The sequence below is a fragment of the Phoca vitulina genome, unplaced genomic scaffold (assembly GCF_004348235.1).
Source record: "Phoca vitulina isolate PV1807 unplaced genomic scaffold, GSC_HSeal_1.0 scaffold14, whole genome shotgun sequence".
In the NCBI taxonomy this organism is placed as follows: domain Eukaryota; kingdom Metazoa; phylum Chordata; class Mammalia; order Carnivora; family Phocidae; genus Phoca; species Phoca vitulina.
In genome coordinates, this window is record NW_022589717.1 from 26,078,124 (window position 1) to 26,101,743 (window position 23,620).

The 23,620-nt window shown below is 40.1% G+C and overlaps 1 protein-coding gene across 12 annotated transcripts in view; it reads left to right on the plus strand.

Moving 5' to 3' along the window:
* The window catches only part of DCLK2 (doublecortin like kinase 2), a 145,976-nt gene that overhangs the window by 83,729 nt on the left and 38,627 nt on the right, over window positions 1-23,620 (plus strand). For 8 of the 12 annotated variants that reach the window (XM_032412970.1, XM_032412969.1, XM_032412973.1 and 5 more), the window contains exons 3-6: window positions 3,114-3,216; window positions 6,404-6,505; window positions 7,369-7,419; window positions 11,416-11,510. In XM_032412970.1, the coding sequence (XP_032268861.1) occupies window positions 3,114-3,216; window positions 6,404-6,505; window positions 7,369-7,419; window positions 11,416-11,510 (351 nt within the window). The remainder of the gene's footprint in view (window positions 1-3,113; window positions 3,217-6,403; window positions 6,506-7,368; window positions 7,420-11,415; window positions 11,511-23,620) is intronic. The other 4 variants (XM_032412971.1, XM_032412972.1, XM_032412975.1 and 1 more) reach the window with 1 other exon arrangement.

Sequence of the window (23,620 nt, forward strand, 5' to 3'; positions counted from 1 at the left end):
AGAACCAAGAATTTCTGTCACATGCAGACCGTGGGATCCTGAGTCAACCTTAAATGCTGCTTATGGGGACATCATTGTTTCCCCCTCAGGACAGGGCACCAGATTACTGGGGTGTGATGGGGAGGTGCAGGCAGAGGGCTTAGGGTGAGGACCTGGATTGGGGAGGTGGGGCTCCTCTTTTGGTTAGAGACACTACACTGTAGAGTTTCTATAAATAAGACCCTTTGCTGGGGACACAGCAGTGATCAAGTCAGACAGGTTCCTCCTAATCTCTCTGTTGCTGATTCAGTGGCCACTTCTCAATCTTCATCTTACTTAGCCTGTTGGTAACATTGACAGGTAAGCACTCTCTCCTCCCACTTCCTTGAAACACCTTCCTAACTTGGTTTCCAGTGTGCTATAAACACTTGTTTTTCTTCCTCCCATACTGGTTGCTCCTTCTCAATCTTTTTTGCTTGTTTTGCTTCTTCTGCTTCACCTTGTAGTGTTACTGTGCTTCAGAACTCAGGCTTTAGATCTTTTCCTTATGTTCATTCATTGCCACAATTGATCTCAAGATTTTAAATACCATCCATATGCTAGTGAGTCCCAAATTTATATCTCCAGCCCAGATCTCGCCCATGACATTCAGATTTGTGTATGTCCAACTTTCCATCCAACACCTCCACCTGGATATTTAATAGGCATTTCACAGTTAATGTTCCAAATCTGAATTCATGAGCACCCTTTCTACACTAAACTTGTCCATTATCTTGTATTCTCCCTTGCAGAGTTAATGACAGCCCTATCTTCTTAGTGGCTCAAAGCAAAAACCCTGAGCCATCATATTCTTCTCTCTTCTTTCATATCCCCATATCCAAGGGGGGGTGTAGCCCCCTCTCACTACCTCTAGTCCCAACACCTTTGCACAAGCCACTCTAATCTCTGGCCTGATGTAGCAATAGCCTTTAATGCTTTCTACCCTTGCCCTTTTGTTACAGTCTAGTCTGAGCACAGTGTGCTCCTGTTAAAAGGAAAGTCGCATTGTGACAGTCTTCTGCTCTGAAGTCTCTAATGGTTTTCTATCTCAGAGTAAAGCCAAAGTCCTTAGCAGTGGCTGACAGGGCCCTACGTCATCTGCTCTCCCTCCCCTTCCTTCTCTGATCCATTCTTCCCCCCCTTTTACTGTATTCCAGGACTGTTTCTTGTGAACATGCCAAGCCTGATCTCTTCACAGAGTTTTCCCATATTCTGTGCTCTCTGCCTAGAACGCTTTCCCCACATGCTTGTTCCTTGCTCTCTTCTAATATTTTGTTCAAATGTCACCTTTGCGTGAGGCCTTCCCTGACCGCCCTATTTAGTATTGTAGCACCCATCCCACACATTCACTGTTCTCATCTCTGCTCTTTCTCCATAGCACTTACCACCTTTTTATATTGCATTAATTTACTTACACATTTTTATTGTGCTTCTTTTCACACTTGCTCCATGAAGGTAGGATTGTTTTATTTCTTTACTGATGTTTCTATAGCACCTAGAATGGTGTCTAGCACATAGTAAATGCTCAGTACAAATTTGTTGAATGAAAGGAGACGAGTTGTTTAATGTTATGTGAGGTATGTCTGCGTCCCAAGTCAAAATACATGTTGGTTTATTTTTATTTTTTTAAAGATTTTATTTATTTGACAGAGAGAGACACAGCAAGAGAGGGAACACAAGCAGGGCGAGTAGGAGAGGGAGAAGCAGGCTTCCCGCTGAGCAGGGAGCCCGATGCGGGGCTCGATCCCAGGACTCTGGGATCATGACCTGAGCCGAAGGCAGACGCTTAACCAACTGAGCCACCCAGGTGCCCCAAAATATACATGTTGGTTTAAATCGGTTGTGTCACTTATTCATTTTATACCTGCCATTCCTTGAGAGTAGTATTTGAGGCAAATCTGCACCTATTTGATAGTTATATAATTTGGTTAACTATTTGACCAAATATGTATTCATTGGCTAGAACCTGAGTCAAAGGGAGGCAAACATCTTATGGAAACCATGTTTGGAAAGCCAAACTTATATTGATAGGTGAAATCATTAAAAGATTGATTAGGAAGATCTAAATTGAACTGCTGTGGAGAAAAAAAAACCCTTTTGATCTATTATAGTCCCTAGACTTGTTAAGTACTTTTATTCCATATAATAAGCAACTTAATTGTCTACTTTGGCATTTATTGTAGTCAACTTTCAACAAATTTAGTACCAGATGAAATATTTCCTTGTCACAAAATCAATTGCTCAAATCTTTCTAAGTATTAGAGCAGTGATTTTTAAAAACCTTATAATTATTATTAGGAAAAGAGTACTTTAAAAAGAAATCACATAGCCAATTGAAAAACAGGTAGAAGTGGAATCTACCTCCGTCCAAAGTTCAGGAGAATAGTTCTTACGATCACTGGCAGGAATGGATGAATGTGCTCACTGCAGTGGATCTGGTTTCTGTGGAATCTGAAACCAGTACAGTGTGTGTGTTGGTGGGTTGGGGAGAGGGGTTGAAAAAAGAATATGAAATTAAAACTATCCATTTAGGTGCAGGGCTTTGGAAGGGCCCTGAAGCTTCGTCTGATCTTAATGATGATGTTGGTGATGGAGATGAGTGTTAACACATTGAGCCTTGAGATGCCCAGCACTGTTCCAAGCACGTTTCATGCATTATTCCCCCAAACAACCAGAGGTACAGAGAAGTCATGCCCAGGGTGATACAGCTGGGAAGGGGGAGAGTGAGGAAGGGTAGAAATGAAGAAATTAGACTGAGAACAGAGACCTCCATCAGCCTCAGTCCTGCCACCCATTAATTGGGGAAACATGGAAAACAGCACTTCATCTGGGTGTGTATCCTCAACTCTACTTGTGAAACAGAAATATTGATGCCAGCTATGAACTCCTCATTCTGTTGTGCTGAGGTCAGGGAAGGTGTATGGAAGTGCTTTGTGTAGAGTGCTTGGAAATGTAGCATGTTATTAAATTGCTTTTCATTCCAGCACAATATTATAGGTGAGGCTTGCAAATATGATGAATTCCGCTGACTTTTTCTTTCACTTCTAACGTTTCTAATTTATCTCTTAGACGTGATTTTTTTTTTTTCTTTTCAGGTTACTTGTCTGCAAGACTTTTTTGGTGATGATGATGTTTTTATTGCTTGTGGACCTGAAAAATTCCGTTATGCCCAAGATGACTTCGTCCTGGATCACAGTGGTAAGGCCATTCTTTGACCGTCCTGGTAACCCTGAAACAGAGTCTCGGGGTTTAATCAGTTGGCCCATGCTAAGTGGTCTGGCATGTTGAAGAAAGATGACATTGGCGGTACTCTTTTTGAACTAATGAAAGTAGAGAATAAAATGAAAGCATTTGCTTAGTTGTTAAAAACAAAAAACTTAGTTCAAGTAGTTTTCATTTTGTAGACTAAAACAAGTTGTCTTTTTGCTGCATTGTTTTGCCTCTGATAGGGATTTCCTTCCCCGTTTCAGAACAGTGGCTGGCTGTGCCACCTTAAATAGACAGATTGTATTGAATCTGAAATGGTTAGTTGTACATTTTCTGTGTACATAATGAGGTACGTAAAAGGATCATAACTAAATTGTTAATCGTGGTTGTCTTAGCTTTCTTTTTACCTCATCGTTTGCAACTTTAAAAAAAATGCATTGTTTGTATATGCAGAAAAAAAATAAAGCTATTTTCATTAATAGAATAAGAAAACCCCTTTCTCCAGTGTATGGAGTTTTCAACTTCCATGTATGGCGTTTTCAACTTTTTAGCAATAACCCCAGTGATTTCAGGTGTTATTGATTCTGGGAAAATTGCTTTACCCTTTCGTCTTGAATTAATTTAAACCTATTACAGTAATAGTGATTATTTTAGCTGATAGTAAAGTCAACTTCCTCTTTAAATGGGGTAAAATCATACAGACATAACATTTCACTTAGGAGAGTGATGTAAAAGATAAAGTCTCACTCTTTAATTTCATGAGTGAGGAAAGTTGGCCTTTCAAAAATTAGACCGATGGTAGACCCTTTCCAGTTGTAGTGATTCTGACCATCCAGAATTAGAGAAACATGTCAGTAAATACTGTGATCCATAAACTTCTTAAAATTCAAGATGATACATTTTGTGGTACCAAACTTCCTTGGGCAATTCTTTCCTGTTACACTATGTCGGTTACCTTGGGGATAATTTATCTGCTTTGTGCTTGGGGCTCATTTATCTATACTTTTTGTTTTTGTTTCATTTTCTCACTGCTGCCAAATTTCATTGAGGGTTTCTGTTCTGTTTTGTATTCTGATGGACTGGCCCTGCTTTAAACTGGTAATAGCACTGGAAAGAAGCGCAGAGAATGTCCTTCTGTATTACGTGTGCTAATGCTCTCCCCTGTTCCCATGGATGATTAAGGTTGACTGAAATGTGCGTTTGCATTATCATCTGTAATTTATATCTTTCTTGATTTTAGCTTAATCTCATTTCATATTATTATTTTTTTTTTTTAAAGATTTTATTCATTTATTTGACAGAGAGAGACACAGCGAGAGAGGGAACACAAGCAGGGGGAGTGGAAGAGGGAGAAGCAGGCTTCCCGCCGAGCAGGGAGCCCAATGTGGGGCTCGATCCCAGGACCCTGGGATCATGACCTGAGCCGAAGGCAGTCGCTTAACCGACTGAGCCACCCCGGCGCCCCATATTATTTCTTTGATGTCAATCAGTATTAGTAAATTTGGAAGTTGAGACACTGAAACACAATGATATCTTCTAGGTTATAAAGTTAATTTGGGTTAACAACAACAAAATATTTATTGAGTACACACTATGTATATACCAGGCATTGTACTCCATGCTTTATGTGTATGTTGTAAACTTACCTAAGCTAGTTTTATCATTCATAGTTTTTGTTGTTAGCTATCGATGGGCTCCCAATAGTGAAAGGTGGGTGTAAGCTACTGATTTCTTCCCTCCCAGTTGCCAATTACTTAACCTTCTGCAAACTGGGGATAACTGGCGTTTTCATAAGATTTTACGTCAATATATATAAAGCAGTTACAAGGGTACCTGTTGTATGTGCCATGGCTCTTGTTATTGTAAACGTCATTATTATACCACCACCAGCAGGTCATAAAATCAAACCTAATTCTGCCACTGTTACATTTATTTGGAGGAAAAATTGTGTATTTTTTTTAACCAGTTATTTAACTTGTATTTAATCTTAAAGTCCTAACTTCAAATCCTTTTAGGATTTTGATAAGACATTAAAATGCTAAACGCAGTCTTAGCCCAGTAACAGAATCCTCCTTCAAGAACTGGCTTCAGGACTGGCTTAGCGTCCTCTAAAACTAGAGTGTAGTTCTGAAGCTCTAGTTATTGGTTCTCTAGATTTACACTTGTGCTTATGAAAGAGTGGCACTCCCTTTAAGATGTTTCTGACTAACACACACACCACTCCTTTCAACAACAGAATGCTGTTTAACATCCACAATGCTAATTAACCTAACTGAAGTTGCTCCAGCCCCTTCTGAGTGAGGTTTAGATTAGGGTCTTTCAAATGCTAACTAGCCTCCCCTGGTGTGTATTTTCCTGATTACTGGACTTCACATGTTAATTTATTGCCCCTGAGGTATAGATTAAAACCAACCCACATTGTAACCTTACCACGTAAATTGAAGCATTTTAACGTAAATGACAGACAATATGCTATCTAATTTAATCCTTATAACAAGCCTACGAAGCAGATTTTATTCCTATCCCAATTTCATAGGGGAAATAACTGAGGCTTAGAACCTAACCGAGGTCCCCCAGTTAGCAAAATCAAATTCATGATTCATGCAAAATCTGCATGACTCCAAAACCCGTGTTCTTAATTATTCAAATTAGCAGTGATTATTTTAGCTGTAATTAGTTCTGGTCCTCTAAATGCTGTTTAACTTGGTGATTTGTGGAAAAACCAAAGTTATTGTTGAAAGCTAGTTTCCTCATTTTTTGATGCTCCATACTTAGGGAAGGTGGAAAATAAGACAGTAGGGAGTCCCATACCCTTTCAAAATAAAATTATCAGAGAATTTGGAGAGAATAAAATTGTAGCCTTTTGCTACTGACTAAAAAAGGAAGATGCCCATGTTTAGATTAGGCTTTATGGTTGTGATCAAGTTAGGACATTGGAATTTCTGTATCCAGTAAGAACTCCACTGAAAACAATGACGTGGTCTACAAGATGCCTAGCCTGACTAAAGATAACCTCAGGTGTACTTTTGGGACAGTTGCTTTGTCTATTAAAGTTGTTTTACAGTAATGGGAAAATGATCAGGTAATTGTTCTCTGGCAGTAAACCACATTCACGTGTGATCTTCCCTTGGTTAGTATTTAAACCAGATTTAGTTAATGCACTTTACTTCCTTTCTAGAATGTCGTGTCTTGAAGTCATCTTATTCTCGCTCCTCAGCTGTTAAGTATTCTGGATCTAAAAGTCCTGGGCCCTCCCGACGCAGCAAATCACCAGCTTCAGGTAGTTAGTCATTCTTCAGTTTCTTTAATTATTATGAACTGGTAGTCTTTCCCATGTTTGCATGCAGCCAGGTTCCAAAATAACATGTAGATGACATGATTTTTAAAACCAAAAATTTAAGTCTGTTGCTCAAAGTTGTCATAAATCTGTTAAGACACTTGTTTGTTTTATTCTCACACATTTTCTCAAGAACAGTCTATATCTAGAATCTTCTGGTATTTACATAGAAGTGTTTCACATTTGGACCACAGCGTACTGTATTTTTAGCTTTGTGCTATATGATTGTGGATATTTTTCTTCTCTTATTGGTTTAAAATATACATCTAACACAGAATGCATTTACTTGGTAAGTTTCACTGGCTTTTCCTTCTTCAAGCAATTTAATAGTAGCAATGATTATTATTGGAAATTGGTACTTATTTAAGAGTCAGACTTACCTGTAATTAAGTTTCTTTCAGGTTCTAAACCTGTAGATCTGTCATAATTTTGACTGTTTTTTTTCAAAGCTAGAAACACCTATAAATATCTTGATGTATTAATTCTATAAGGTTTGTTTATAGTAATTGTAACTAATTTTGCTGATACCATTTCCCTTTAAGGAAAGGATTGTGAAAAACCATGATTTTACAGGTGGGAAATCTAGAACATGTGAAAGTAGTATCAATTAAAACTGTGTCAAGCACCAGACCCTCTAAAAGATGGAGTTTTTTGGACATTATACTTGTCACTGCTTCTCCTTCAGCACCCACCCCACTTTCCTTCAGTCTGGTTGTTTTGCCCTTTTTCTGTATACGCATTCAGACCTGCTGAATAACTGCTCTCCTTACTGTCTCCTCCTCTTTGTATTCACTGCATGTGCACAGTAAAGAGGGGTGGCCACCACTCCAGTGCCTGCTCTGCGGCCAGATCCCCAGGTGAGCCATGATGAGAATGGCTATGTCGCTCTGCTGGGTTTTTGTTTCTGTCTTTTGCCACATTTCTGTTTCCTTTCGCTCCATTTCCATGAACGTCTCTGGCTTGTACCAGTGTACATCCATGCGCTGTGGAATGCTCCACCGTGTGTAGGATGCCTCAGCGTCCTTTCTTTATTGGAGAACCAGTCGTTGTCAGAAGATGGCCAAGTGCCTCTCTGTGTGTAGTTACAGGACAAAGGGATCGAGGAGCCATACCACCTCAAAGGGTCTACCTTCTTGTTAATTTTGGAAAATATCCTGTTGTCGAAAAAGGTGAACGTTCGTTGGTGATATGAAAATGGCCACAGGGGCAATTAAACTTTTCTGTTCTTACCTTCTTCTCCTTCTGTTCTTACCTTCCCCACCCTACAGCTAATAGACCCAACACTCTTTCTGAAAATATTGACAATATGAATATTTTTAACAGAAGGCATCTCTCTGCTGGGAAGCTTAGTTCAAATCATATTATGCTTTCTGTAAAGTATCTCAGACACTAGGAAAGCTAATATAACACGAGATTGGCATAAATACAATTACCTGAGCTTACCATATGGTAAATGTAGATTTTTGTCAGGTTCTTGGCTTTCGTTTTAGCCAAGGTTTACAGATGTTTATCATATCAGTAAAATAAATAGAAGTAAGGAGAGTGATTCAAAAATCAGGTATTATAATGAATCCAATACATACTCAACTAAAAGCATGTTTCATAGCCGTATTTTTCTTGCAGACCAATATGTTTGTATAAATAAAGATTTATTCAAATCTTTTTAAATTGAATTTGGAATGCTTAGAAATTGATTCAAGAAATCCTAACATTTCAGGACCCCCAATTTTTAACTAAGTCCGTATTTGCACTTGGGATAGTAGAGTAGATCTTAAACTTGTATGTAAAAGTTGTGAAATGTTTAAATCACGTTTCGGAAGGCAAACAGCATCTTTATGAGAGATTAAACCCCAAAGTATGTTCACCACATCCTGCAGTTACAGAAAAGTGAGAGATTTGTATTATTAAAAGCCAAGTACCCACAAGTACAGCTCACTTTCACAGACCTCTAGCTGTGGTATATACCTGTTAACATTTAGAAAATTCTGTGGGACGAACTGGAATCTCAAACAGAACTAGTAACTTTGTAGACAGAACATTGTACTTTTTCGGTCTTGGGATAGAAGTGCACCCTAAGTGCAGTCTTCTGGTTGACTGAATTCCTCAACAGTGTGTAATAAACACATAGAAATTCATCTGGATAACATAAGTAGGTAAATATTACTGTAATTTGAGCCCTAAAAATGCTCACTTTAGGTTTCTAGCTTGTGAATCTTTCAGAGTCCACCAAGAGAAAATATTCAGAACAAACAAACCAAAAAGCCCAAGTTTATTTCTTCCCTTACAGTTGAGGGGAGGTGTGGATAATAGCCTTCTTTTGGGAGAGAAAGTCGGGGTGGTGAAGGAGTGGTACATGATGGAGGTGTGGAATGGTTGTTGTCCACCTGCCAGTTTTTGGCAGCCCTGTGAGGGGAGCATGCCCAATGTGACCCTGTCCTGGGTCCCACTTACCCTTCCTGAGACTCGGGAGAAATGTGCAAAGAAATGAAATTAAGGACTACTCATGAAGGAACTTTTTTTTTTTTAAAGATTTTATTTATTTATTAGAGAGAGAGCGAGAGCAGGAACACAAGCAGGGGGAGTGGGAGAGGGAGAAGCAGGCTTCCCGCGGAGCAGGGAGCCCGATGTGGGACTCGATCCCAGGACCCCGGGATCACGACCTGAGCCGAAGGCAGACACCCAACAACTGAGCCATCCAGGCGCCCCTGAAGGAACATTTTTTAGAATTTTCCAAATGCTCTGGGAAACTTAGAAGCCCAAATGTGACTTGGTATCTCTTTAGGATGAGATTGTTTGGAGGGAAATATGGACATGTAGTTACTGACACCAGTAAAACCCCTAGCAGTGAGTTTTGTCAAGAAACTGTTTAGCAGGGGGTGTGGTTTTAGGGAGTTTTGTCTGCTGTCAAGATCACCATTTGCAGGAATTGATTTTTATCCTTTCGTTCCTTTTCTGTCACTGTTCCAAGGAGCCTCTGCTATTAATGTGGTGTCTGAGTATCTGTGAAAGCTAACAGCACTTACTGAGTAGAGGCTGGTGATGTGCACAGGTTGCTGTATGGAATGAAGAAAAAAAAAGTAAAATTCAGTCTTAACTCACAGCAAATTGACTAGTTCATTGCCCATAATAATCTCTATTTTATGTGAATTCCTGCCACCAATTCCCTTTATTTAAAGAGAATTTTTAAAAGAAACAACATTGAGGGGTGCCTGGGTGGCTCAGTTGTTAAGCGTCTGCCTTCGACTCAGGTCATGACCCCGGGGTCCTGGGATCGAGCCCCGCATCGGGCTCCCTGCCTCTCGGGAAGCCTGCTTCTCCTTCCCCCGCTCCCGCTGCTTGTGTTCCCTCGCTTGCTGTGTCTCTCTCTGTGTCAAATAAATAAATAAAATAAAAAAAAAGGAAACAACATTGAAATTTAACTTAATTGAGAAATGATCAGGACTGTTGAATATTCTAAAAAGTTCCTAATTGCACAGTTCCTCGTGTTGTCCTTGCACTCTAAATATGCACATACATTTGTTAAATTATAGATAACGGATCATTGTTTATGCATGAGTGGTTTTAAATTAGAAAAATTAAAGTTTAGTAAGTTAAAAGTGACTAGAAAATTTTTTCATCCTTACCCAATTTAAAATGAGCAATGCAATAAATAAGCATGACTTCATAGACCCAGATACCTCGGTTTATAGATGATTCATCTAATCACAAATACTTGTTGATCCAAGACTTTTGCCTCCACTCAAGGACTGGTGCTCACTTTTTTGAGTCACCTATTTTGGACTTTTGCCTCTGCATTTTGCTTTTTTATATTTATTTGCTTCATTTAAAATAATAGTTGTCTGCTTCTTCATATTTGAAAGGAAAAGAAAAAGATGGACTTTTCTTTCTATAGAGATGAATGAAAGTTTTCATCTTTGGGCAAAAGCATTGAAGATTAGTGATAAAAAGGGATTGCGAATACTTCTTAGAAAAATAATTACACCAGTCCTAGATGTTAACAACCATCTTTGTGAAATGACAGCAGAAATGGATTCAGGTGATACAATTAGGAATAAGCAGGAGTCATGCTGAAATGTTTGACCAGCATTCTCTAGTATAAAATCTGCAAATTTACCTTCCCTTCTAAACAGCAGTGGTCATACTTTTCCTAGCTATGCTCTAAATTGAGCCTTCAACCTAGAAAGTGTGTGGAAGTTTGGAGGGGCTTCTGTTGAAAAACCATCAGGATTTACTAAATAATGGGAGAAGTTAAACTGTGAAGGCAAGAAAATGGAAGGAATTAAAAATGACTAGATAAAAAGTTGAAGAGTATCTTTTATGGCCTTCAAACAAATAAGCAGATGTTGCAAGAAAAATGACGAGTAATTTTCCCTTTCCATTAAGAATATGCTTAGAAAATGTGTTTGGATTATGGTGGAATTGATTTGGGAGAGCCGTAGAACTTCTTGGGTATTCAGGTTCGTATATACCGTTACTGGAAATTACAGGACAGCCTTCATAGTAAAGTATTACAAACATACCAGCCATTTCATTTCTCTGCCCTTCCTGGCAGCCAGGATATATGGACAAGTTCCCATTCACATCTCTAATTCCATAATGTTTTATATATTTGTTTATGTCACTGTTGGAAAACTATTACTGATAACAATTCTAGTTTCACTCCTTATTTGTCTGATACTTTGTAATGCAATAAAACACATTATTTTTGCTTTTCGCTGATTTGCCATCTGCTTTGAGCTTTAAATGAATTCAAGCTTCGTTGGAGCTATGTTGTGCATGTGCTTAGTGTTTTTGCACAATCTGGTTATTTGGGTTTTTAATGACCTGTGTCTCCTCTGTTGTCTCATGGTCAGTTAACGGAACTCCCAGCAGCCAGCTGTCTACTCCTAAATCAACGAAATCCTCTAGCTCTTCTCCAACTAGCCCAGGAAGTTTCAGAGGATTAAAGGTATGAAATAGGATGTATGGTGTGTTTGTGTGATTTTGTTGTTTTGAATTGCATAGTTTGGTAGTTTAATTTGTTCAGGGGCTTGGGTGCAATAACAAATCAAAAAGGAAAGAGTTTAGGATTTGGAGCTGGGAAGACCTGCCTTTGAATCCTGTGTCCTTTTTATCTTGTAATTTGGGTCAACTCACTTACCTCTTCTGAGCTCAAGTGTTCCTATCTCTAAAATGGGAATGTAAGGTTGTGGTTAGGGTTGAACATATTGGGGTAAAGTATAATAAGTAGTAGTTTTCCCGTTATTATCAAAATGATTTGCAATGGGAAAGCCTTGGAGAATGCTATACTTCTTTCACAAATCTCATTTTGAATCATTATTTTAATATTGCTAACCTAATTCGACTTTGCGAAAGTTTAAAATAGGTTGAAATACTAGTAAGGTACTTATGTGCATATGTAGTAACCCAAGAAGATATGTTCATTTTGGTGAGAAGTTAGAAATAAATCTTAGGTTTTGACTGTGATATCCTAAAATTATAAATGGTAACTTAACATGATCAGCAGTTGGTTTAATAAACATTTTTTTGGTTTAATAGACATTGTGTCTAATAGGGAGAAAAATGGATGAAACCAAATTTTGCAAAAATTTCAGCAACATTAATTTCATCTAGTAGCTTTCAATAATTTAAATTTATAAGAGAAAATTTGCCTGGTAAAATAGCGGTAAATGAGGTTAAAAACTGAGTTTTCGGGGCACTTGGGTGGCTGGGATCAAGCCCCGCATCGGGCTCCCTGCTCCGCGGGAAGCCTGTTTCTCCCTCTCCCACTCTCCCTGCTTGTGTTCCCTCTCTCACTGTGTCTCTCTCTGTCAATAAATAAATAAAACTCTTAAAAAAAAATGGAAAGTTTTCCTTTTGTAGAAACAATGAAATTATTTACATGGTAATGTACTCTAAGAATACTGAAGTATACATAGTGCTGTGTATGCATGCGTAAATTAACTTATTCTCATGGTATTTTGGTGACATTGGAAATGTCTTCATTAGGAATACATTCCCCCAAAGTTGGTTGCTTAAACACTTCAGATATTGTCTGAGTGGTTTTCTTTACTTTAAGGATGTTGAAAAACCTTTTTCATTAGTACAATGGATTGTAAGAACCCCACCACCCCTGGGTGAGTGAGGAATGAGAACCTGTAGAGCAGTGAGGACAGTGGGCCTTCCACTTCTCCAAGGGCTCATTCTCCACCTGACTCTAAGGTTTGGCTGTCCTGCCCTGAGAAGGTTGTGTGATCATTCAAGGTGAACGTGCATGATTCTCATGTAAGTGACAGAGATCAAAAAGAGAAATTCCTTCCTGAAAAGGACAGCTTGTTTTTGTGCCTGCTTGACTGAGGCGGGTAGTAAGTATGAGAGTAGGGAGTATATAGCTCTCACCTATCTCCAAGTGCTAGGATCTCCTTTATCAAAAGAACCAGGCATTTTGAGGTGCGAAACTGCCTTAGGTCAGTTTATAATATGATTTCAGTGGAATTCTAAACTGTTAATAACAAAAAAGTTATATATAAATTAAAAATCACTAAGCAGCAAAGTATTTTCAGCTTCCCCCCAATTTATTGTACCCCAAATAGATAGGAGATGCACTATTTTTAATTTGAGTAACTTTCAAGAGAACTAAAGTAAAAATAATTCAAGTTCATTCACTTCTTTTCTAATTTCAATCCTGTGTTAAAAGCAAGTGGCTCCTAGTGCTGGTAACTTTTAACCTTAGGGCAAATCCCACACAGACTTTCCAGTGAGCCAGAGTCCTGTCCTCCCACAGGCCATTGCTCCGGGCAGGATACTGAATCCTTTGCTTCCTTGTTGTTTCATTCACTTCCCTCTTTGTTACCCTCGGTAACCTTTGCTCCCATCTTTCTTTCTAGCCCATCTTCAGCTGTGAGCCCAAGATTGTTCCTTTTTAATTGTTGCTCCTAGTCAGTTGGTGCTGCTTAATGCTTAGAGCACACACCCACCCTACACACATGCACACAAACTAGCACAAGATCACTTATACTCCTGGAGTGGAGATTCGTGGAGTTTTGAAAACATGATAAGTTGTTTTATTGCTGAGACATTAGATAAAGTTGTTCTCATTATACTGAGTGTATCGGAAATGGTATAGCAACCCCAGCATCTAGCACACAGCTCTTGGTTACTGGTCGAGATAGAAGATGAGATTATCAGTAAGATAAGGAGTAGTGGTCTTTCTGTTACTGGTGGGAGAGAGCGTTGTGTGAATGGGGAGGTCTCAGCTTGGATTCCCCATGAAAAGATACATAGGGATCCCTGCTCAGAATAAAGACAGCCAGAAGGAAAGTAGCAAGTACAAAGCAGTTCATTAAGGTGAAAGGACACTCTCCAGGTGGGAGAGCGGACAAGTTCCAGGAGGTGGAACCAGCCCCTAGGTTGTTTTGGGATTGGGTATTACTGGGTTTTTCTGGGACAAGCAGTGTGGTGGGTGGTCTCTAGTGGAGGCTGCTTCCAATCTTTTGGGAGACTCCTCCCACAGGTTGGGAGGGGGAGTGTTTGACCCTGCGAGGTATGTACCAGAACCATCAAGGTAGCTTTTCTCCATTGGCCATTGGGCATTGGGCGGGGCTATACCCACAATTCAGATACATTATAATGAGTTTAGGGGTTACCCTGGGGCAGAGGTGGAAGAGGGGAGTACTGTGTTCTGTACCCATGGCTCTTGATCTGTCAGTCCCAGGGTCTTAGAAGCCACAAGGTCAGGATGTTGTGCCCCCCCCTTTTAATGTGTCACCTGTTTATCACTGTATCACTGTCCTTGCCTCCAGCTCCTGTCTCTATCATTCTCCCCTCAAGGCCTTGGGACTCTGCCTCCCAGCATTCCTCCCACTGCTCAGTCTAGCTTCTACCTAACTTTTGCATGACCCTACCCCCTTCCCTCCCAAACCCACTTTGTCTTCCACCACACTTGAGGCCTGTGGGCTTTACTCACAGCTGTGAGACCTCCTCTGTGTTTTCTATCATCGTCAAATAAGGACATTTGTTTTCAAATGACCACTAAAGTGCTGGGATTATAGTTCTTTAAATTAGCAAAAAACCACAAAAACTTACTTAGGAGGCAGGGGGAGTCTATTCTCCTCACTTTAAAGCTGATACAGAATTACTGAATTTTACGTTAAATATTAGCAGCTGATATTAGCAGCTAAATATTAGCTGAGTCTCTGCCACACTGATCAGCTTTTAGGCCACAATGCTAAACTGCTGCCTATTCCCCTGGGTCATGCCTTATGGAAATTGCGTCTCCTAACTGTTCCCAGCAGTCCCTGGTATTGGATATTGTTGTGGGGGATGAAGACCTGCCTTTGAAATACTGCCGCTTAGTCATGTTACTTACTGTACAAAATACCCTAATTTCGATGTCAGTGTAAGCTCTAGTCAGCATCTGTCCACGTTTGCATTATTTTCTCTATTCAGTGACATTACAAATGGGGAATTACAGATAATTACCATGTGTTAGTGCTCTGCTTTTTTCTTCCCCTTCATTTAAAATGGCTTATTAAGATCAATTAAGAGGGAATGTCTGACAATGGAGGGCTGTTTTTCACAGGCAGGAACTATTTATCCTGGTTAGATGCTTTAATGGCTTTGGGGATAGCTAATCTTTATCTAGAGAATCAGAATTGACAAAAGCAAGCAAACCAAGCCAGGACAGCCTGTGTAGGAGATGACACTCCTGTCTCTCTATCTGCCAGGACACAGCTTCTGCCAGATTATTTATTTATTTATTATCTATTTATTTATTTATCTATTTATTTATTTATCTATCTACCTATCTATCTATCTACCTATCTACCTATCTACCTGGGTTTTACCTAGTAGGGAATTGGGCAAAGTGAAGTCAAAGGGAAGCAGAATTTGATATTCTATCACAATTTTCCTGTGCCAGTTTCTGGGAATCATTTTAGTGTTTTGGTAGGGATGTTGGAAAAACTGAAAATGAAAACAGTCATATTGTGATGTTTAATCTCTGACCACAGAGTGTCCATGGCTTTTTTTGTTTGCTCATTGAAAAAGATATGAGAAATACAGAAGCAGCCCAGTTCTCCACAAAAAAGTCCTCAGTTTTCCCCATCCTACTCTTTGAGGAAGACCTTTCTGCTCCATTCATACGCATTTATAAAAGATCATGCTCTTTGAAGGGCTGGACCAAAGCCAAGAGAGGAAGGAAAGCTTTCTTCAAATAGTGAGTAATTTTTGCAGGATGGGAGTGTAAGAAATAGGGTGGCAACCAAGCAGTTGGGGTTCTTTAAACCTAAAACTAAAAGACATTAGGGTAACTGAAAGTTGTACCTCGATTATAATTTTTTGGTTTTGCTAGTTATGTGAAACCTACATTGTGAAAACAAAGTCATCTCAGATCTGTAGTTTAGTCTTCATTTTATAGATGGAGAAACTGAGGTTCAGAGATATGAAGTGACTTGTTCAGGGTCTCAGTGGCCACTTGGGATCTCTGACCCTTTTAGGGTCTCTGTCTCTAACCTGTGGCTCTTCCCCCATCCCTGTTGGGTCTGCTTCAGTGACTGCAGCACAGACCTCTCAGGAGGAAGCTTGTATGGTTATTATGGAAAAGCTATGCTGTGTAAGTCTTTCAGGAGGGTGAGTGCTGGGGTGGCTTGCCAGATACTGAGTATCTGGGTTTAGAAATGCATAAATGCTTTGAATAAAAATGAGTTGAGATATTAGAAATGGAATGCGGAGGGTGCTTGGGAAAAGGGAGAGGCAGTCCTGGGGTGGGGGAGGCTGGATGAAGAGAGGTAGAAAGATAGAGAAGCGCCCAGCACTTCTACCTGACCCCAAAAAGCTTTAATAAAATGACAAAGTTCACGAGAGGTTAGGGTTCTTGGTTTTCTTTGGAAGCCAGCAGTGGAACTGAGTATTGTTAAGATTGACATAGACTGGAGCAAGGTAGTGTAGTCCAGGCCCAGCAAACATATAGGTACCTGGATATGAGATGATGTTACATGGTGGGCCTGGCATGGAAGTCCCATTGCAAGCATAGTAGTATAGCTGGGGAGAGAGATATATATATGTATATCTATCTATCTATCTATCTATCTATCTATCTATCTATCTATCTATCAGATATATATATCTGGTATAGCTAGGGCTACCTAGGAAGTTGCCATTGGGCCATTTCCCCAAAACCTAGTCCCTAGGTATTAGAACTTGGTTTTGTTTTGTATGGATTTAGGGAATCTGGCTTCCTTGGGCAAGACCACTGGGTGGTGATGGTCACCTGGGGAGGATGCAGTTCTGCAGGCTAGAAACAAGCTGCCTTCCCAGCACCCCAGGCTTTACCTTAACCTCAGGCTGCTTCCTACAGTCAGACACTTGGGGAGCCCAAAGGCCTTTTTAGTAAGGCCAATTCATGCCAAGTTATATGAGGCCTGTGTCAGGAGGGTATGTAGCATCTCTGGACTCTTCTTTATTCTTCTTTAGTTCTCCTTAATAATTAAAATTTTCTGTGAGTGCTTCAGTCAGAACCAGTTAAACCAAGAGGAACCAAGACAAGTCTTTGGTCCACTCAAGCCAGAGGATTAAGCCAGAAGTGGTGTCCCATAGTATGTAGTTACACAGAAAGAGTGTGTCAAAGAATGAAGCCCAGAGCTCAGTTGTGCTCAGATGCCTCCATTTGGAGAAGGACATAAGATGGTGTAGTGGTTGAAAGCATGAGCTCTGAAACCAGAATTTCTGGGTTTGATCTTGGCTTGGCCACTCACTAGCTATATGATCTTGGGCAAGTCATATCACCCTTATCTGTTAAAAAAAAAAAAAAAGGATTAATAGGACCTAGTGCATAGGGTTGAGATTAATTAAATATAGAGAAAGCACTTAGAATAGCTTTGCTGTTCTTTCTTACCCTAAGCCTTGGGATTTCCAGGTTCAGTGTTCCCATGAGGGAAGTTTTACTCACAAAGAAAAAAATTAACATGCAGCAGTATAAAGAAGGAAGGAGAAAGTGAGAGAAGTCAGACTTCAGATTATTATCTCCTCTGTGTTCTCTCTATTATGAATTACCTTCCTGACTCTGTGCTTCGTCTCTGTTTTCCTGCCCTCTGTCTATAGTCCAGCTCCATTTAGTACTCTGTAAGGCAGCTTAGTAACAGGTTATTTTGGAAATTTAGCAGCTTAAAATAGCAGTAAAAAATTACTGTTTTGCACAGTTCTTGTGGGTCAGGAAGCCAGGAGCAGCTTTACCAGGTGGTTCTGGCTTTAAGATCATTGGCAGGGTTGTAGTCAAGGTGTGCACCAGGGCTCCAGTCACCCAAAGGCCCTGCCGGGAGTGAAGGATCCCCTTTCATGGTGACTCCTTCGCTTGGTGGCAGCTCGGTGCTGGCTGTTGGCAGGAGGCCTCAGGTCCTCGCCATGTGGACCTCTCCATAAGTTGGCTTGAGTGTCCTCAGAGCACGGCAGCTGGGTTTCCCCAAAGCAAGTGATCTGTAAGAGAGAATGCCATGCAGAAGCCCTCCTTGTCTATGACCTAGTCTTGGAGGTCGGACACCATCGTTTCCATAATAGTTTAACAGTCACGTGTCAGCTCCGTGCAGCATGAGGAGGGACCACACAAGGGCATGAAAATCAGGAGGTGAGGCTCAGGGGAACCATTTTGAAGGCTACCACACCCCTTCTCTCTGCTTTCATCTCTTTATCAGCCACCCAAAATTTCTTTCTAAGGCTGCCCCTGTTCCCTCAATAGGTTTCTGTCCATTTGCCCTTTCGAGGGCCACAAAAGTCTCTCTCCGTATCAATTTTATTGCTTTGTTCTCCTCCCAATCCTTTTGTTCTCCTGACCAATCACCCCCTGCCCATTCTTTTCTCTCCCCTTCAAATTCTAGAATCCCACCACCAGTGATGTTTTCTTCTTAATCCTCATCTTCCTCTTGACCTCAGCCCATGATCTCCTGTTTCCTCTGCCCAAGCCCCTCAGAGTCCCTTCGATCTAGCTGATAACTTTCCCTGTGGGAATATTTTCTGTGCTTAAATCACAGCATTTTCTTTGGGACAGATAGGCAATAAAGAGTACTAAATGTGTCATCAGCTGCCAGATGGATGAAGAAAGCATTTCCCTGGAATTTAATTCATCATCCCTGTCCCAGTTTAGAACTTTCAAGGCTGTAGTAACTTAAGGCTTCCGAGTCAGGGGCACATCTGTGGACACTGAGGGATAAAATGTCTCCCGTTTTGATGCTGAAGTGTATGCCCAGAGGCTGTCTACTGTGAGTATTCTTGTTGGTTGAAAGAAGAAAGAAAAAAAGTACATTTGGAACACTGTCCAACATCTTGAGATTATAAACTGTCTGATGTGCTGATATTTTATCTGATGATGTCTCCTGGGTCTGCTGGTGGTGAAAGATTTTCCAGATTTGTGAAGTGTGATGAAAGGGCTGGTAGTATCTCATACTGATTGGCAGAGCTAAAATGCAACTCTTTGACCTTCTGAACTTCAAAACTTCTTTTCGAAGCTGTGAAATGTAAATCCACAGTAGCCGCTGACCTTAGACGTTTTGGCTTTTCCCTGGAGCTTTGGTTTTTCTCTGGTATTTAAAGCTAGTTAATAATCCTCAGTACTGAGAGACTGACTACTTTTATACTCTTTTTATTACCCCAGAAATGCCAGGTGGTGACTTCATCTCCTCACATGTTTGATTTTGTTGACAGAAACAAAAACAAAAGAAGGACTAAGCAGTTTTGAAGACTTCAGGGGCCTAACAAAATAAATCATCATTATGAATCTCAGACGCTGTTTGAGGACAGTGATTTGCACATTGTGGTTGCTCAGTAAATAGAGGCATTTGGTGGGTCAGTGGCTCAGTGGGGCTGAAGCCCACCTTCATGGGGCTGGAGGGAGAGTTTGCCAAGCTAATCAGTGTATAAATAGGATCAAGTATACAAATAAGATCAATTGTAAGAACTTTATTTGAATATAAGCAACTCATGTGTTAATCTTAAATGCTCCCTTATTCATGAAAATGGCCCATTAGAAATTCTTCCTGGTAGTATATTGAAGATAATTGGATGGAATTAAGACTTAGAAGTTGTAGTGAATTAGCTTGCGCCGGTGACTGATGGTGTAACATCCATGGTTTGGACTGAAGAGGTAGGCACCTCTCCTAGTACCCGGGCATCCTAGAAGTTGATGGTACCTCACAGTGAAAGCATGCAGACATTTTTTGCAGGTAGGCCTGGTTATACCACCTGTCTGTTGCTCAGAATCCAGTAAGCCAACACTTTGTCTGAAAGGCTCACTTACAAGGATATGCAGAGATTCTGTGCTGGTTTTGGTGGACCATGTAATCAGTCCGCTGAGGTGGCAGCGATACTCAGGAACAGAAAGGCACAAATCAACAGGTTCCACAAGCCTCTCTCGTAGACTGTTGAGTTGGCTCGTGCAGGCCGCGGCTTCTGTTTACCCAGATAATTCACTCTTTACCACTATTCACCAATCACAAATACCAAGCACCACTAATTTAGCCAAATGAAAGCAAGCCTAAAGTTTGGCTACAGATAAGAATACTTTTTGTATGTTACCAAGCTTTAGGTGCTGACTCAGATTAATTGTTCTCATATGTCATTACTAATAGTGAGTATTTCAGAGTAAGTTATCACAAATCCAATGTAAAAGTGAAGATTTCTGTTTTTATTTTGATTTCTTTTTAATTTTTTTTAATCCATATATAAACATAGTGTTATATTAGTTTCAGGCATACAATATAATGATTGAACAATTCTGTCCTCGGTGCTCATCACAATAAGTGTACTCTTAATCTCCTTCACCTTTTTGTACCCCCTGCCACCTCCCCTCTGGCAACCACCAGTTTGTTCTCTATATTTAAGAGTGTGTTTTTTGTCTCTTTTTGTTTTGTTTCTTAAATTCCACATATAAGTGAAATCATATAGTGTGTCTTTCTCTGACTAATTTCTCTTAGCATTATACCCTCTAGATCTGTCCATATTGTTGCAAATGGCAAGATTTCATTCTTTTCTATGACTGAATAATATTCCATTGTGTGTATATATATACACACCACATCTTCTTTATCCATTCATTACATACTTGGATTGCTTCCATATCTTGGCTATAGTAAATAATGCTGCAGTAAACATAGGGGTGCATATCTCTTTTCAGAAAATTTAGTGTTTTCATTTTCTTTGGGTAAATACCCGGTAATGGAATTACTGGATCATGGGGTAATTCTATTTTTAATTTTTTGAGAACCTCCACACTGTTTTCCACAGTGGCTGCAGCAGCTTGCATTCCCACCAACACTGCATGAGGATCCCTTTTTCTCCATATCCATAGTAACACTTGTTTCTGGTGTTTGTGATTTTTAGCCATTCTGACAGGTGTGTGGTGACACCTCATTTGGTATTGATTTGCATTTCCCTGATGATGAGTGATATTGAACATCTTTTCTTGTGTCTGTTGGCCATCTGTGTATCTTCTTTGGATGATTTCTGCTTTTAAATGCATTTCTGATTTAGCGTTTATCATAATTCATACTGGCTTTCCCTTTTAATTAATGGAATTGATATTTTTAAATATTTTTTTAAAACCCACAAAAATGGGGCACCTGGGTGGCTCAGTCGTTAAGCATCTGCCTTTGGCTCAGGTCGTGATCCCAGGGTCCTGGGATCGAGCCCTACATCGGGCTCCCTGCTCAGTGGGAGGCCTACTTCTCCCTCTCCCACTCCCCCTGCTTGTGTTCCCTCTCTCGCTGTGTCTCTATCAAATAAATAAATAAAATCTTAAAAAAAAAACAACCCACAAAAATGATAATGGAAGCAAATCTATTTATAGATAATATCTAGTAATACGTCCTTAAAAAAATCTTCAATATACTTCAGAGGTCATCTTTTTAAAGAAAAAAATTTTTCTTAAGCTCTATTTATGTGAGGAAAGGCTGTGGATTTGTTTATCAATTTGTACATTATTTGACTAAATTACAGGGCTATGACTATAGTGCTGTAATCTGAAAGCATGTTCTAAATATACCACAATGAGTATTTTGATGAGTGGGTCTCATACTGGGTATCATCCCTACATTAATTTTTTTATTTTTTTATTTTTTATTTTTTTTAAAGATTTTATTTATTTATTTGAGAGAGAGAATGAGAGACAGAGAGCACGAGAGGGAAGAGGGTCAGAGGGAGAAGCAGACCCCCCCGCCGAGCAGGGAGCCCGATGCGGGACTCAATCCCGGGACTCCAGGAAGTCGCCTAACCAACTGAGCCACCCAGGTGCCCCATCCCTACATTAATTTAATAGCCTTGGAAGACTTCTCTTTTTGTCTTCTTAGAGGAGGGGACAGTGTGAGAATAGCCAAATAGCTCCTGGGCTCTGGAGTCAAACCTGGGTTTAGAATCTGACTCCACACATTTGCTGTGGTGTTTGGGCAAGTTATAACCTCTCTGAGCTTTGGTTTCTTTATGGATTAATGGAGATTATGATAATACCTAATTCCTAAGATCCGGAGTATTCATTTTAGGACTTGCCACAAAGTAGGCATTCAGTTAACTGTAATTAGTATCTTCTTTCCTTTTCTTACAAAGAGAAAGTTGTTCTTGGCTAGAGATAACTTGTAATGGTTAGATTGTTGGACGAGTGACAAAGAGAACTTAAGGTAGCTGAAGAATTACAGTTGCTGCCAGAAACTTCCTCCACAGAGGTTCTCAACCTTGGCCGCACATTGTATCACCTGTGGAGCTTAAAAAAAAAGTAGTGGTACCCAGGCCCTACCCCAGGGATTCTTTACTCTGGGGTGCAGTCTAGCAATAGAAGCTTTCAGATCATCCCAGGTGATCCTAATGTATAGTCAAGGCCAGGGAACTGCTGCTTTATAGCAACAACCATACCCTGAGGGTTATTCTGTCCTAGAGTTTTCTTGTAGAACAAGAGTTTGCTTGCTGGCCAAATCTGGCCCATAGCCTGATTTTCTTTTTTTTTCTTTTTTAAATTTTTTGTTATGTTAATCACCATACATTATATCTTTAGTTTTTGATGTAGTGTTCCATGATTCATTGTTTGTGCACAACACCCAGTGCTCCATGCAGAACGTGCCCTCTTTAATACCCATCACCAGCCTAACTCATCTTCCCACCCCCTCCCCTCTAGAACCCTCAGTTTGTTTCTCAGAGTCCATCGTCTCTCATGGTTTGTCTCCCCCTCCGATTTCCCCGCCTTCATTCTTCCCCTCCTGCTCTTCTTCCTTCCTTCCTTCCTTCCTTCCTTCCTTCCTTCCTTCCTCTTTTCTTCTTCTTCTTCTTTTTTAAACATATATTGCATTATTTGTTTCAGAGGTACAGATCTGTGATTCAACAGTCTTGCACAATTCACAGCACTCACCATAGCACATACCCTCCCCAATGTCTATCACCCAGCCACCCCATCCCTCTCACCCCCCACCACTCCAGCAACCCTCAGTTTGTTTCCTGAGATTAAGAATTCCTCATATCAGTGAGGTCATATGATACATGTCTTTCTCTGATTGACTTATTTCGCTCAGCATAACACCCTCCAGTTCCATCCATGTCGTTGCAAATGGCAAGATTTCATTCTTTCTGATGGCTGCATAATATTCCATTGTGTATATATATATACCATGTCTTCTTTATCCATTCATCTGTTATGGACATCTTGGCTCTTTCCACAGTTTGGCTATTGTGGACATTGCTGCTATAAACATCGGGGTGCACGTACCCCTTCGGATCCCTACATTTTTATCTTTGGGGTAAATACCCAGTAGTGCAATTCATAGCCTGATTTTCTAAATTAAGTTTTATTGGAACACAGCCACACTCATCCATTTACATGTGCTCTGTGACTGCTTCCATTCTACAATAGCAGAGCTGAGTAACTGTGATACAGACCATACCACAAAGCCTAAAATATTACTCTCTAGCCTTTTGCAGAACATATTTTTGACCCTGCAGTAGGCCATTTAAAAATTGAATCATAGTGCCATTTTCCAAGATGCATCAAGAAAGTCCGCTCACTACACAAGAATATCTCCTAGATTCTGTTCAAGTGCTTCCTTTTATGAAGAG